Raw genomic sequence first — 14,552 nt, forward strand, 5'->3', positions numbered from 1 at the left:
GGGTATGTGTGGCATTGATGTATTATTATTAACTGCTACCACTAAACCCACTCTCTTCCTGAGCATTTCCTTTTTCCCTGCTCCATCCCTTAGGGGGCTAACATTGACCATGAAGGCTGAGTGCTATCCCACCCCACTTGGGGAATCTTCCCACCTTGCAAGGAGAGAAGCCAGTCTGGATTCGGTCAGAGCCAAGGAAAACGACCTAACTGCGGCAGGCCTGTAGACTGAGATGCTGGGGGAATCTGCACTAGAAAGAATGCCCAAAGTCCCTCCATATTTTCAATAGTCCTTTAGAATAAGCCACCTTTGCACAAGTCATTTCACATCTGAGGGCCTAGACTATTTTATTTCTAAGAGAGGATGGATGGGTCAGAAAGTGAGGTCTTTGGAGCCCACTCAGGATCAGATGCTATGGGCAGGAAAGCCAACCTGGGTACCATCTAGATCTTTCCAGATGTCTGCCTTTCCACACTCTCCAACACCACCCTACCTCATGTGCTAACCAGAATAGATCTTCTCTCCTATGTTTGACTTAATGTAAATACAGGTGAGACGTTATGTGAACAAGAATTTATGTGAAGGGTTTCTCAATTGAAATGAGGTTGAGGACCAATGGATCTCTATATCCATTTCCACCTAAGAATTTACGACACCAAAAATATGCTGATTTTATATGATACTACCAAATATATCCAGGTGGCTGAAACTTCAAGAGTATCAAAAATCCCTACCTTTCTGGGTGCCTAGGTGGCTCAGTCACTTACGCATCTGCCTCTGACTCAGATCATGATCCCGGGGCCCAGAGATCAAGCTCTACATGAAGCCCCCGGGTCCTGGGATCAAGCTCTGTACCAAGCCCCACATGAGGCTCTCTGCTCAGCAGGGAGTCTGCTTCGCCCTTCCCCACTTCCCCTCCCCCAGTTTGTGCTTGCTCTCTCTCTCTCTCTCCTTCTCTCTTTCTCACTCTCAAATAAATAATCTTAAAAAAAAAAAAAGTCCCTAGATTTCAATTCAGCAAATAATTATAATGGTTGTATTTGTATATATGTCAGTATTAATAGTTAATGACAACTTATTTTTCAATCAAGGAACCTAATCCAGGCAATTTAGTTACCCTTTGGTTAGTGTGCCTTAATTTGATGACTAAAGTAACTCTCTTCTTTATTTACTACTGTGTAGAAATAAACATGAAATGAAGTAGGAATAACCCCATATAATTAATTTGACAGCGTTTAAAAACCTCATGACGAAAGTTCACTAACCCTAATGTTTTAATAACATAGATCTACAGTACTAAATGTAAACTCGCTATCAGTTAAATACAGTGGTTTAAATCGAATAAGTCAGTTTACCCACAACTATTTTTAGACATAATTTTAAAAACCTTTCATGCTCACAGAGAAGTATACACCTTTTAGAATGGTAAGGAACCATAACTACCATATAACCAATTTCTAAATTTAAATGAACACAGAAGTAGAGGAAAGTAAGATGTCCTTTCCATAATTATAAAACCATCTAATAAACCTGACCCATGTTTCATATCACAAAGCGAATTTTCTTCATCTGTATTGATTTTTTTTAAAGATTTTATTTATTTATTTGACACAGAGAGAGATCACAAGTAGGCAGAGAGGCAGGCAGAGAGAGAGGGAGAAGCAGGCTCCTCGCTGAGCAGAGAACCCGATGCGGTTCTCGATTCCAGGACCCTGACTGAGATCATGACCTGAGCCGAAGGCATAGGCTTAGCCCACTGAGCCACCCAGGCACCCATGTATTGATTTTAATTTTATTAACAGATAAATACTATAAGATAACATTCATTAAACTATTCTAGTTACCATTATCTTTTTCCTGGAAGTTGACCTATAAAGTCAAACAATTAATTAGTTCTGAAACTGGAAAATAAATATTTCTCAAGGAAAAATGAATACCCTTTTACGGGAATGCATTTAGTATAATTCAAGAACACTTTTGGGATATGGAACCTTCAATTAAAATTGAAGAAAGATTGAGTATTACAACAAAGGAATATAAAGTCAGATAATGGAAAAACAGAATTTAAGTTCCTTACATAAATGAACTTAGCTAGCAATTTGCTATAGAAGAAAAGGAAAAACTGGGCTTTAATGTAGCCATAGCAACTTCCTGTCTCCACTAATTTTTAAACTTAAATATCTAAATGTTTTTCTTCTTCAGGCTCTATAGTCTTTATAATATAAAAAAAAATGAGGAACAGAGAAGAAGACACACTTTGTATGCTTTAGCATTATAAAAATTCATCTGACAGTGGATTTTAAATCTTCTCCCCCCTCCCCGCCCCTTGTTTCCCTGGTATACTTCAGTTGATTTTTTAAGTCAGTATCATAACAGAACACAGAGCATTCAGGCTGCTTCTGTGGGAAGCAGAAGTACCCCTCCTGGGTACATCCACAGAGAAGCACATACACTTTCACTGGGTCAAATCTGTTGTATGGCATCCTTTGCTAGCCACTCCTTTGATAACTGAGAACTTGGAAAGTAGATATTACATCTGATTTATTGCTGACTCTCCAGCATCTACAACAGTGCCTGCCAAAACATAGCTGGTCAATAATGTTTCTTAAGTGAATAAAACTCCACATCTTAAAATGCTTTTAAAACTTTTTCTAAAAGGTCTTCTCAACCACTACACCCCCACACAAAAATCCTTAACTGTCAAATTATATTCCATCGATGAGAAATAATCTTTAATCTTCCAAGTTTTCACAAATCTTACAAGATTACAAATGAAAACACACTGACTGATGCAGTAGGCCCTCTGCAAATATTTAGGGAAAGACAAATAGAAGAATAAATGAAAGAGTAGATAAATGATATGCTCTAATGGGGGCTGACGTTAAACTTGTAGGACTCATTCGTTCAAGTCATTTAAAAGAGGCTTTCTATAATTCATTCCCTGGAGATGTCTGTTTTCATTCCTGGAGACGTGTCATTAACATTGTCTTCTGACATTTTATAGTAGTCAATTATAATTTATTTGCTTTAATATATAATAAAGATTCAGTTGTGTTTAAAACTAAAAAAAGGTACAAAAATTATCTGAAATAGTTTTGCTTTAAAAAAAACAAACAAACAACTGAAAAGAAACTTGTTAATTATGAGTTGGTCCTAAGAATAGGACCATATACATGAATGTTCACCCTAAAAAAGGGGAATCAGTAAATGACAATGTATATGATGTTAGTAACAATACACACTGTCAGTAAAAAATAGTTTACATGGCTTATTTACCATATTTTTTTGAAAGATTTTTTCATTTATTGGAGAGAGAGAGAGAGTGTGTGAGAGCATGAGCAGTGAAAAGGATCAGAAGAAAAAGGAGAAACAGGCTACCCCCTGAGTAGAGACACCAATGCAGGGCGTGAGCCCAGGACCCCGGGATCATTACCTGAGCCAAGGCCAGACACTATACCAGCTGAGCCACCCAGGTACCCCAATTATTTACTATATTTTAAGGAAGAAAAGTAAAATACCTTGCCTATATGTTATCTACTTTATATCTAGCCATGCATAATATAATATTTATTGAAGACTTGTGCTTCAGTCCCTATGCTAGGCTCCAAAGCAAACTACGGTCCTGAAACCTTTAAAATACAAATTGAAATACTAATTTTTTGAAGTACAATTTTCCTACTCTTATTTTAGAAGAAAAAATTCCCCAGTATATTGATGGAATATGGGGAAATTATGGAAGTAAACCAATAACCATGAGATGTAAGTTTTCTAAGCTTGAAAAGATTTTTAAGTTTATTATTTTTTTCAATGCATTCAAAAAGTTAAAATGGGAGAGGGAAAGTTGGGGGAGAGATAGGCTAAAAGTGAGAGGGTCCATGGCATTAAAATTCTGAAAAATGAAAATGGGATGAAATTGGTCAATTTATTTTGAAGGAATATATTTAGCTTAATATATTTTAAAATGTTTATATAGATGCATGAGGGTTTTGGAGGGGGTGTGGGGTTGGAAGGGCCTGGTGGTGGGTATTAAGGAGGGCACGTATTGCATGGAGCATGGGTGTGGTACATAAACAATGAATCTTGGAATACTGAAAAAAATAAAATAAATTTTTTAAAAAATTTAAAAAAGAAGAAAATCTCTCCTAAAATTAATACCGCCATTATAATTATTTAGCCCAAATCCCAAAATGACCAACAGCAGAAACCATTTTCTCAGCAGTAAAGCTAAAATGTGGCTTTAAAGAACAGCTATGTTTTCAAATCATTGCCTATAAAGTAAACCATTTTCTGTTTTGCTAGTGGATGCTTTGTAATACAATTGTGATATTTATACATTTTAACTATCAGACAATAAGAAAAAAAAATTCATAAGACTCTGGGGGTATATCTGTTTCTCTTTATTCTGTTCTGGCTGTGTTGCTTATTGGTAGTTACTTGGGAAGAAAAAAAAAGTCATCTTCATCGCTCTTCTATATGCTATCATCCAATACAAATTATAGAAAGACACATTTGTGAGTTATTATTTTGCACATATTTGATTAACGACCCCTACACTGGAGGTCCTCGGTTAGATACTAAACAACCAATCAAATGTGCTAACATAATCAAATCAAAAGGAAGTTGAACACAGCCCATAATAATATAATCTCATAATCTGGGGAGGTAATAATAATCAAATAATCTCATATCTGATAAGAGTAACAATCTAATGTCTGACAATTTTATATTCAGTAGAACCCAGGAAAAGTCTCCCAGCACAGGGGCTTGGGGGCTAATATTGTGCCTAGGGCCATGAGACTCAAGAAGCCTGTGATATATAGTCTTTACTAAAGCAGTTATGTCAAATTACCTATGTTCACAAGCAAATTGCAGAACTGTAACTTGTATTTCCAAATTTTTTTTTTAATAACAAAGCAAAGGAACTCACCAGCAGGTTTGGGGGTTCGTATTTCTTCTGACAGTCATATTTCTCATTGTAGTGTACTGGCATTTTGGTTGTGTCCCTTGTGAGTTTGGTTACTGTGAACCACACACTAATCACTATTAGTAGATTGATAAAATTAATTTTCCAACCTTGAAAAGCTGAACACCAAGGAATGACAGCTCTGCTGAGAAATAAAATCACTATAATACCCTTTTGTTAGAATTATTTCATCTCATCTCTATGTATGTATGCAGTGTGGATTATTAGAAAGAGATTCCTAGGCCTAAAGACAAACCCTGGGTTCTATTGTCACCCCTCATTTATTAGCTGTGTGATCTCTAGCTGATAGGTCTCAAATAAACCCTTACATTAAAAAAAGGGGGGGCGGAATTAAAGTTACCTTCCTGTTAACGCAACAAGGTCCTTATTAACATAAAATAAACAATGAATAAGAAAAGGCTTTGAAAACCATAAAACACTATGGTATGAGATATTATTACTGCCTTACTATTCTGCAAACAATCTATGCCAAAAAGTCCATTAGTGAAAGCATCATAATAATTTCCAAAGACATGAGAAAAAAAAATCAATATTACAATGAAGAAAAGCAAAATTTCCACACCTTCCATTGTGCTTCTCATACTAACAATTTCTTCCAACAGATCTGGAGAAATAAAATTTGACCTTGCTCACTATTATCACAACTCTCCTTATTTTCAAAAGCTTCCAGAATAAATCTAGTTCAAATGTGGCTGTATCTAACATACAGTTATATAGATAATGAAATGAGGTCAGAAAAGAGTTTCTAATTAAACAAAGATATAAATTGAAGAAAAGAGAAGAAGAATTTCAAACTAAAAAGTGGCATTATTGGGCATTATTAGGTTAATGTGCCCCAAAAGAAGGTTTCATCTTAAATATTTCTAATCCTCTAGATAACATAGGGATATAGGCCTCTCTTTGCTCGACTGGTGAAAGTTGAGTTAACTGATTAATTGGCAGAAGTTATGCTTTCTTAGTTCTCAACTGACTGATTTATGGAAACACACAGAAATGTATTTTGTACCTTGTACCTTGGGCTGTTTCTTCACTTTGGGAAGAAAGAGGAAGTAGATTTCTATTTCAGTTGTAGTCAGGTATCCTTCCTATGTGTTCCCATATCAGCTATACAGTGAATTGTAACCATCTGTTTACTTGTGCTTCCTCCTCCAGACTAAAAACTTAAGGAGGGAAGAGAACATGTCCAGGTCATTTTTTTTTAACCTCTAGCTATTAACTCAGTAACTGGAACACAGAAGGTACTCATTAAATGCTGACTGAAAAAATTAAGGAATAAACTGAAGACATAACGTTAGATTGACTTTTCTTTTTCTTTTTCCTTTTTTTTTTTTTTTAAAGATCTTATTTATTTATTAGACAGAGATCACAAGTAGGCAGAGAGGCAGGCAGAGAGAGAGAGAGAGAGAGGAGGAAGCAGGCTCCCCACTGAGCAGAGAGCCCGATGCGGGGCTCGATCCCAGGACCCTGGGATCATGACCTGAGCCGAAGGCAGAGGCTTTAACCCACTGAGCCACCCAGGCGCCCCTAGATTGACTTTTCTTTAAAGTCCAATGTGTTCCTTTGGATTATACTAAAATTTAGTCTTTGGATTTTAGTAATATTGCAACATACATTCTGTGTAATAGATTTATGCAAGCTGAAGCAGCTGAATACTGAAATTAGTCCATTAAACAGATTGAATTGCTTAAATTATATGTAGAGAAGATGAATATATACATTTATTAATATAATTCATTTATGCTTTCACTGGAAACATTTCTGGAGAATCTACTACATTCTAATTACCATGCCTGGGAGCTGGGAAAGGAAAGGCAGGCAGGCCTCAGGATCTCAGGGAGATAAACACCTAGTGAGGCAGAGAATGGGTGCTAGGTGTGTGACAGAGGTGTGTGCTAGGGCCACGGGATCACTGCGGAGGGCAGTGAGGTACAGGGACAGCTGCAGGGAAGGGCTCATACAGAAGGCTTCACGGAGAGGTGATGCTGGACCTGAGGTTTGACGTAACAGTAAGAGTTAACTCACAACAAAGAAACGAGAATTCCAGGCAGCGAGATGAGGTACCCAGAGCACTGCTGACAGAGGGAAGTGGCAGAAGGTGAGGAACAGATACAGAGAAAGAGAAGAGACACCACAGATCGTGGAGGGTCCTATGGGCCAAGGATTTATCAGGAACCTTCACTGAAGAAGGAGCTGTATTGGATTCGCTCCTCAAGGGGCTCAGACTCTACTTGAAAGAGGTTAATGATAATAGCCAGAAGAAGGTCCAGTTTAAAAACAAAACAACAAAAATGGACTCAGCCATTAAAAAGAAAAAAATAAGAAAAAGGAATCTTGCCATTTGCAAACAACGTGGATAGACCTAGAAGAGACTGTGCTAAGTGAACTAAGTCACACAGAGAAAGACAGATACCATATAATTTCACTTATATGTGAAATCTAAAAAGCAGAACAAATGAAAAACAACAGCAGAAAAACACAAATAGACTCCTAGGGACTAGGACTATACTGGGGGCTGCAGGGGGGGAGGGGAGTGGGGAGATGGGTGAAATAAGTGAAAGGAATTAAGAGGTTTGAAGTTCCAGTGATAAAGTAAATCAGTCACAGAGATGAAAAGTTCCACATAAGGTATATAGTCAATAATTTGTAATAACTGAGTATGGCAACAAATGAGAACTACACGTATCATGAGGAGCATTTTGTTATGTATATAACTGTTGAAGCACTATGCCGTATACCTGAAGTGAATATAATATTGTATGTCAACCATACTTTAATTAAAAATAAAAAATAACTAAAAAAATGGAATTTTAGATCATTAAATAGATGAAGTGATAAAAAAAGAAAAGCAAAGACACTTTTAATTCAAGACAATTAGCAATCTGGACTTTAGGATCCAGATTTCAGATAAAATCACATCTCAGGGCACCTGGTTGGCTCAGTCAGTAAAGCATGTGACTCCTGATTTGCAGTTTGAGTCCCATGTTGAGTGTAGAGACTACTTCAAAATAAAACCTTTAAAAAAAAAAAATCACATCTCTTAAAGGATAAGAGAAAAATTAGGTTTGATTTTGAACTGTAAATTTTTTATTTTGGAAAAAAAATTTTTTTTGGCTTAAAAAATGTTTCTCTCTCTCTCTCTCTAGAGACTACATCTCCAAAAATATTTATCCCTGTTGTTGAAACACCCATCTTATCTTAGAATGAGTCAACAGTATTTACAAAATGATCAGCAGACCACCATTGCTGGGAGGCAGAAAGTCCCAGAATGAAGAGTCCAGGCCGGCTCCGGCCATCCTGGACATTTGCAGGAAGAGCTCACCAGCAGTCCAACTGATGAAGTGTATATGTAAAATTAGTGCGGTATTTTAAAATATGGTACATATCGAAACTGCAACTTGATTTTGGATTGCTTATTTTTATGTGATAAAGGCATCAGTATCCATTTAAAAAAGGAATACTTAAGTGCCTGTTTTACTGATGTAATAAAGTTACTTTTACACTGTTAGTGACTAATGGAATGTAAGTTATTTTCAGGGAAAAATAAAACAGTCAAACCTTAATCTGCGCTTCAGTAAAGAATGACAATGTACAGGCACATCTATGGCAAGTTAGACAATCCCCTCCAAATACTGGAAAATTCAAGTCACTTTATACGAGAAAGAAACATGAATGAAAATGGGAAATCCAGCTAAATACTACTACTACTACTAGTTCACTGCGTGAACATGAATTTGGTTCTAAATGTTGTCTCCTGGGAACGCGAGAAACCACAGGCTAAATCATTTGACTGTAACCTAACAATATTACTTGCTTTTAAGCATTTAATTTTTCTTCTCTAAGAGAGAAAAAGCAAGATATCACCTTTGAAAGGTTTTTTTCTTTTTCCCTATAACTATTTATCAAAGAGAATGACAAATATAATAAACAAAATGACCAGGTATAAACAAGAGAAGGTTGGAAATAACAGAAAAATTCTGGAAGCATATTCATTATGTTTACTATAACATCAGCCTTCTTTTTTTTTTTTTTTAAAGGTTTTTATTTATTTGTTAGAGAGAGAGAGAGATACAGAGCGCAAGCACAGGCAGACAGAGTGGCAGGCTAGAGGCAGAGGGAGAAGCAGGCTCCCTGCCAAGCAAGGAGCCCGATGTGGGACTCGATCCCAGGACGCTGAGATCATGACCTGAGCCGAAGGCAGCAGCTTAACCAACTGAGCCACCCAGGCATCCCTAACATCAGCCTTCTAATGATTCAATTTCTCAGCCTGTCCAATGTGTAGGCCAGAGACAGTCACAAGGACAGCATCACCAAAACATAGTGAATTAATCATAAACTCTAAACAATATCATATATAAGATAATCATAGTTAATTAATGGAGATTTAATTATGGTATTTTTCCCTCTTTGGACTAACTCTTCTTCTCTTTTTTCTTTTATGTTCCATTTTATTATAGTCAGCATCACACTGCTATTCCTGCAAGTACTGAACAAGCATGGGATTTGAATATTACACTCCTAAATAAATGAATTGCTCAATTTCCTGTGACCATCTATACATACTCCATCTTCAAAAAGTGTATCAGTATTCTCTCATAAAGGAGATAGTGATCTTTTCTCCAACATGCATGACATTTCTGGACAAGACAACTGTGGCACCAGCACGTATTTCCATGAAGAAAAACTCTGCAGTTTTATGGCATTCATCATTTGACAAATGCAACTATTTTCCTTATCAATCAAGTCTTACTTAACTTTCTAGCAGTGACTGTGGAATCCTTGAGGGCCCATTACATTTCTGAAGAAGAAAGCTAAGATGAAGGACATGCCACTCCGAATTCATGTGCTACTTGGCCTAGCTATCACTACACTAGTACAAGCTGTAGATAAAAAAGCAGATTGCCCACAATTATGTACATGTGAAATTAGACCTTGGTTTACACCCAGATCCATTTATATGGAAGCATCTACAGTGGACTGTAATGATTTAGGTCTTTTAAATTTCCCAGCCAGATTGCCTGCTGACACACAGATTCTGCTCCTACAGACTAACAATATTGCAAAAATTGAATACTCCATAGACTTTCCAGTAAACCTCACCGGCCTGGACTTATCTCAAAACAATTTATCTTCAGTCACCAATATTAATGTAAAAAAGATGCCTCAGCTTCTTTCTGTGTATTTAGAGGAAAACAAACTAACTGAGCTGCCTGAAAAATGTCTTTCTGGACTGAGCAACTTACAAGAACTCTATATTAATCACAACTTGCTTTCTACAATTTCACCCGGAGCCTTTATTGGCCTCCATAATCTTCTTCGACTTCATCTCAATTCAAATAGATTGCAGATGATCAACAGTAAGTGGTTTGATGCTCTTCCCAATCTGGAGATCCTGATGATTGGGGAAAATCCAATCATCAGAATCAAAGACATGAACTTTAAGCCGCTTATCAATCTTCGCAGCCTGGTTATAGCTGGTATAAACCTGACGGAAATACCAGATAATGCCTTGGCTGGACTTGAAAACTTAGAAAGCATCTCTTTTTATGACAACAGGCTTATTAAAGTGCCCCATGTTGCTCTCCAGAAAGCTATAAACCTCAAATTCTTGGATCTAAATAAAAATCCCATTAATAGAATACGGAGGGGTGATTTCAGCAATATGCTACACTTAAAAGAGTTGGGAATAAATAATATGCCTGAGCTGATTTCCATCGACAATCTTGCTGTGGATAACCTGCCAGATTTAAGAAAAATAGAAGCTACAAACAACCCACGGTTGTCTTACATTCACCCAAATGCATTTTTCAGGCTACCCAAGCTGGAATCACTGATGCTCAACAGCAACGCCCTTAGTGCCCTCTACCATGGTACAGTTGAGTCTCTGCCAAACCTCAAGGAGATCAGCATACACAGCAATCCCATCAGGTGTGACTGCGTCATCCGTTGGATTAATATGAACAAAACTAACATTCGATTCATGGAGCCAGACTCACTATTTTGTGTGGACCCACCTGAATTCCAAGGCCAAAATGTTCGGCAGGTGCATTTCAGGGAAATGATGGAAATCTGTCTCCCTCTTATAGCTCCTGAGAGCTTCCCTTCTAATCTGGATTTAGAATCTGGGAGCTATGTTTCCTTGCATTGCAGAGCTACTGCAGAGCCACAGCCTGAAATCTACTGGATAACACCTTCTGGTCAAAAACTCTTACCTAATACTCTGAAAGACAAGTTCTATGTCCATTCTGAAGGCACACTAGATATAAACGACATAACTCCAACAGAAGGGGGTCTATATACTTGTATAGCAACTAACCTGGTTGGTGCTGACTTGAAATCTGTTATGATCAAAGTAGATGGTTCTTTTCCCCAGGATAACAATGAATCCTTAAATATTAAAATAAAAGATGTTCAGGCCAATTCAGTTCTGGTGTCTTGGAAAGCAAGTTCTAAAATTCTCAAATCCAGTGTTAAGTGGACCGCCTTTGTCAAGACTGAACATTCCCAGGCTGCCCAGAGTGCCCGAATACCATCTGATATCAAGGTATATAATCTTACTCATTTGAACCCATCAACTGAGTACAGAATTTGTATTGATATCCCCACCATCTATCAAAAAACCAGAAAACAATGTGTAAATGTCACCACAAAAGGTGTGGACCCTGATCGAAAAGAATATGAAAAGAGTAACACCACAACCTTTATGGCCTGCCTTGGAGGCTTTCTGGGGATTATTGGTGTGATATGTCTTTTCAGTTGCCTCTCACAAGAAATGAACTGTGATGGCGGACATGGCTATATGAGGAAATACGTACAGAAACCAACCTTCACATTCAGTGAGCTTTACCCTCCTCTTATCAACCTCTGGGAAACAGGCAAAGAAAAAAGTACAGCACTGGAAGTGAAAGCAACTGTTATAGGTGTGCCAACAAATATGTCCTAAAAACAACTAACTAAACCTACTTCAAAGAAAAGCTAAGACTGCAGCTGTGCTTGAAAAATTTAAAAAAAAAAAAAAAAAAGGCAGAGAAATACGGCTTTCTAGAAAGAAGTTTAAGCTTCACCAATGCTGCTCCAGACCAAGGGAAATATGTACAAGTTCAGCATTTTAATTAACTGGATTCAAAGGGTACTGTGGCAACCAAATAAAATAATTCCATTTTCTAGAACTTTCATGTAACTTTTATGTCTGGACTACAGTTAAAGTGGACAAAACATTTCTGTATTTTTTTTAAGTATATAAGAGTAGTTGAACTGAGCAATACCTCCTCCTGTGTTGTATTACACATATTAGCCACGAGTTTTTGCAGTGACTAGGTAACTTGAATTGACACGTGGTGTAATAAAATGGACAAATTCTGTAGAGTAGACACAGTGAGTATGTGGGCCTCTTTTATAAGAAAAAAATACATTTTGGATTAAAATCAATTGCTTTTGTCTTGTTTTTGTTTCTAAATAAAGAATAATTTCTGGGAAATGTCATCTGATCAGGTATCATTTAAATGATATTTTTTAAAAGTGTTTTTCCATAATGAAATTTTGAATGCTAAGGCACTTTTTGGGTCCTGTAATTATATTTTTATAATGCACAAAAATGAATTTAGAGCACTTTATCTGTACTGAAAGGCAATAACAACACTCTATTTAACCCTTTATTGACCAAAACAAATCCTCAAGGATATCATGCATTCAGTTAAATATTTTCTTAACAAGCAGGTTTTAGAGCAGATTTAATTGGTAAGTTCACATAATGTAAATCCAATATCTGAGGAACTGGAAGTTTCATTTTAATAATTAGTAGTAGCTCAAATGTAAGCTGCTTGCTTTGCAGAAAATATTGCCAATTTTTGGTAGGATTTATGACTTAGGTCTACTTTTCAAATTTCTGATTCTGAACACCTGATGTGCTTCACTGCAGTAATAAGCAAATAATCTAATAATTTTCTGTGTTGCAAATCTAACAACCAAACATGTTTGACATGAACCCAAAAGAGAGAGGTTTTTATACTTATATAGCAGCTTAACCTAGTTGTGCTGACTTGAAGTCTGTTCTGATCAGACTGAATGATTCTTTTCCCCAGGATGACAACAAATTTTAGATTTTAGAAGACTAGGATTTTCCAAGATTAGAATTTTAAAATTTTACTTTAAACATATTGGATTATTAGTAGAATAAGTTTATCAGGTTCAATTTTATAAAATTTGGCCTTTTATTTGGTTCACCCCCATATAAAAATGACATAAATCAGATAATTCCAGAGTTTAATAAAAATTTGAGAGCAAAGTTTTGATAATACAAGAAAAAGCTTCTAAGACTAATTTAGAGGAAAAGAGGGGCATCTGGGTGGCACAATCAACCGGACATCTGACTCTTTGTTTTGGCTCAGGTCATGAACTCAGGATTGTGATATCAAGCCCCACATCAGCTCTGAACTCAGTGCAGAGTCTGCTTAAGTTTCTCTCTCCCTCTCCCCTCCTCACCACACACATGTTCTCCTCCTTCCTCCCCTCTCCCTCTGTCTCTCTCTCCCTCAAAAAAATAAACTTTTTTAAAAAGAAAAGAAAAATATTAAGTGTAGTTCTCTATGCCTATATTTAAAACACTTAAAAAACACAGCTTAAAAAATGAGGATCACTGAAGTGACAAAAACATTGCTAAATAAAGAATCTAAAATAAGAAATATAAATATTTCACTTGGAGAAAATAATGAAAATCTTTTAGGGTTTTAAGTCATATTTCCAAACAAAAACCTACAGTCCTGCAAAATAAATATATTTGTGAACAAAAAAAATCCTGAAATAATAAAAAATCATCTAAGATAATAAGCCATACTTTTTATAGGCAAATCACTTATCTCTACAAAGCTAAAAGGCTTCTACATTAATTGCTGTTGTGCCTGCTCATAATCAAGTGTTTAACTTTTCTTACAATAACTTGCTGCATGTTATCAACATGTCACTGGCCTGTAAACATTTCCAGCACTGTAGTCATACTAATTTATTTGTTAATGTAGACATTTGCTTTTATGGTAGCTTTGACAGCTTCTAATTAAATCCTGCTGTTTTTGACAATCTGGAAGGTAATTGTTATGAACTCTTTAAAACAAAAGGACAAACTGTGTTAATTTTAACACTTCCAAAATATCAAACTTGCTAATTCAGTGTGTTTCCCAAACAAAAATTATACACTCTGATGAATCACTATCACCCAGAAGCTGACATTAGAATTTATCAATAAGACATGCTCATACATCATGAGATGTTTCAGCACCCTGGACAGAGCTTTTTAGAGCCAGGCTATTTGTCAAAAATATAGGAACTGAAATATGACCTATTAGGAGGCAGGTATTGCATAGGTCAGCAAAAACTTGCTCAGGTATCTTGTATGCTTCTTTTGAACCTACCTGCCTGAAGGACTATAACAAACAGTGTAGAGCTTAAAATGCACTTCAAGCTATATTTTTCTCAGAAAAATCACCTAACAGTGGACACTGAAATGAAGTATTTTTGTTACAGCCAAATAAATACAGATGCTCAAAGCAAATCATGATTCTATTTACTTGCTTAAAAT

General features: G+C 36.4%; 2 protein-coding genes across 4 annotated transcripts in view; one reads left to right on the forward strand and one right to left on the reverse strand.

Moving 5' to 3' along the window:
* LRRN3 (leucine rich repeat neuronal 3) overlaps positions 1–12,463 on the forward strand; it is a 36,494-nt gene extending 24,031 nt beyond the window's left edge. The window contains exon 2 of the mRNA XM_059171588.1: positions 9,439–12,463. Within this exon, the coding sequence (XP_059027571.1) occupies positions 9,798–11,924 (2,127 nt within the window). The 5' untranslated portion in view covers positions 9,439–9,797 and the 3' untranslated portion in view covers positions 11,925–12,463. The remainder of the gene's footprint in view (positions 1–9,438) is intronic.
* IMMP2L (inner mitochondrial membrane peptidase subunit 2) overlaps positions 1–14,552 on the reverse strand; it is an 867,031-nt gene that overhangs the window by 450,098 nt on the left and 402,381 nt on the right. The window lies entirely within an intron of this gene.

The sequence above is a fragment of the Mustela lutreola genome, chromosome 4 (genome assembly GCF_030435805.1).
Source record: "Mustela lutreola isolate mMusLut2 chromosome 4, mMusLut2.pri, whole genome shotgun sequence".
Lineage (NCBI taxonomy): Eukaryota > Metazoa > Chordata > Mammalia > Carnivora > Mustelidae > Mustela > Mustela lutreola.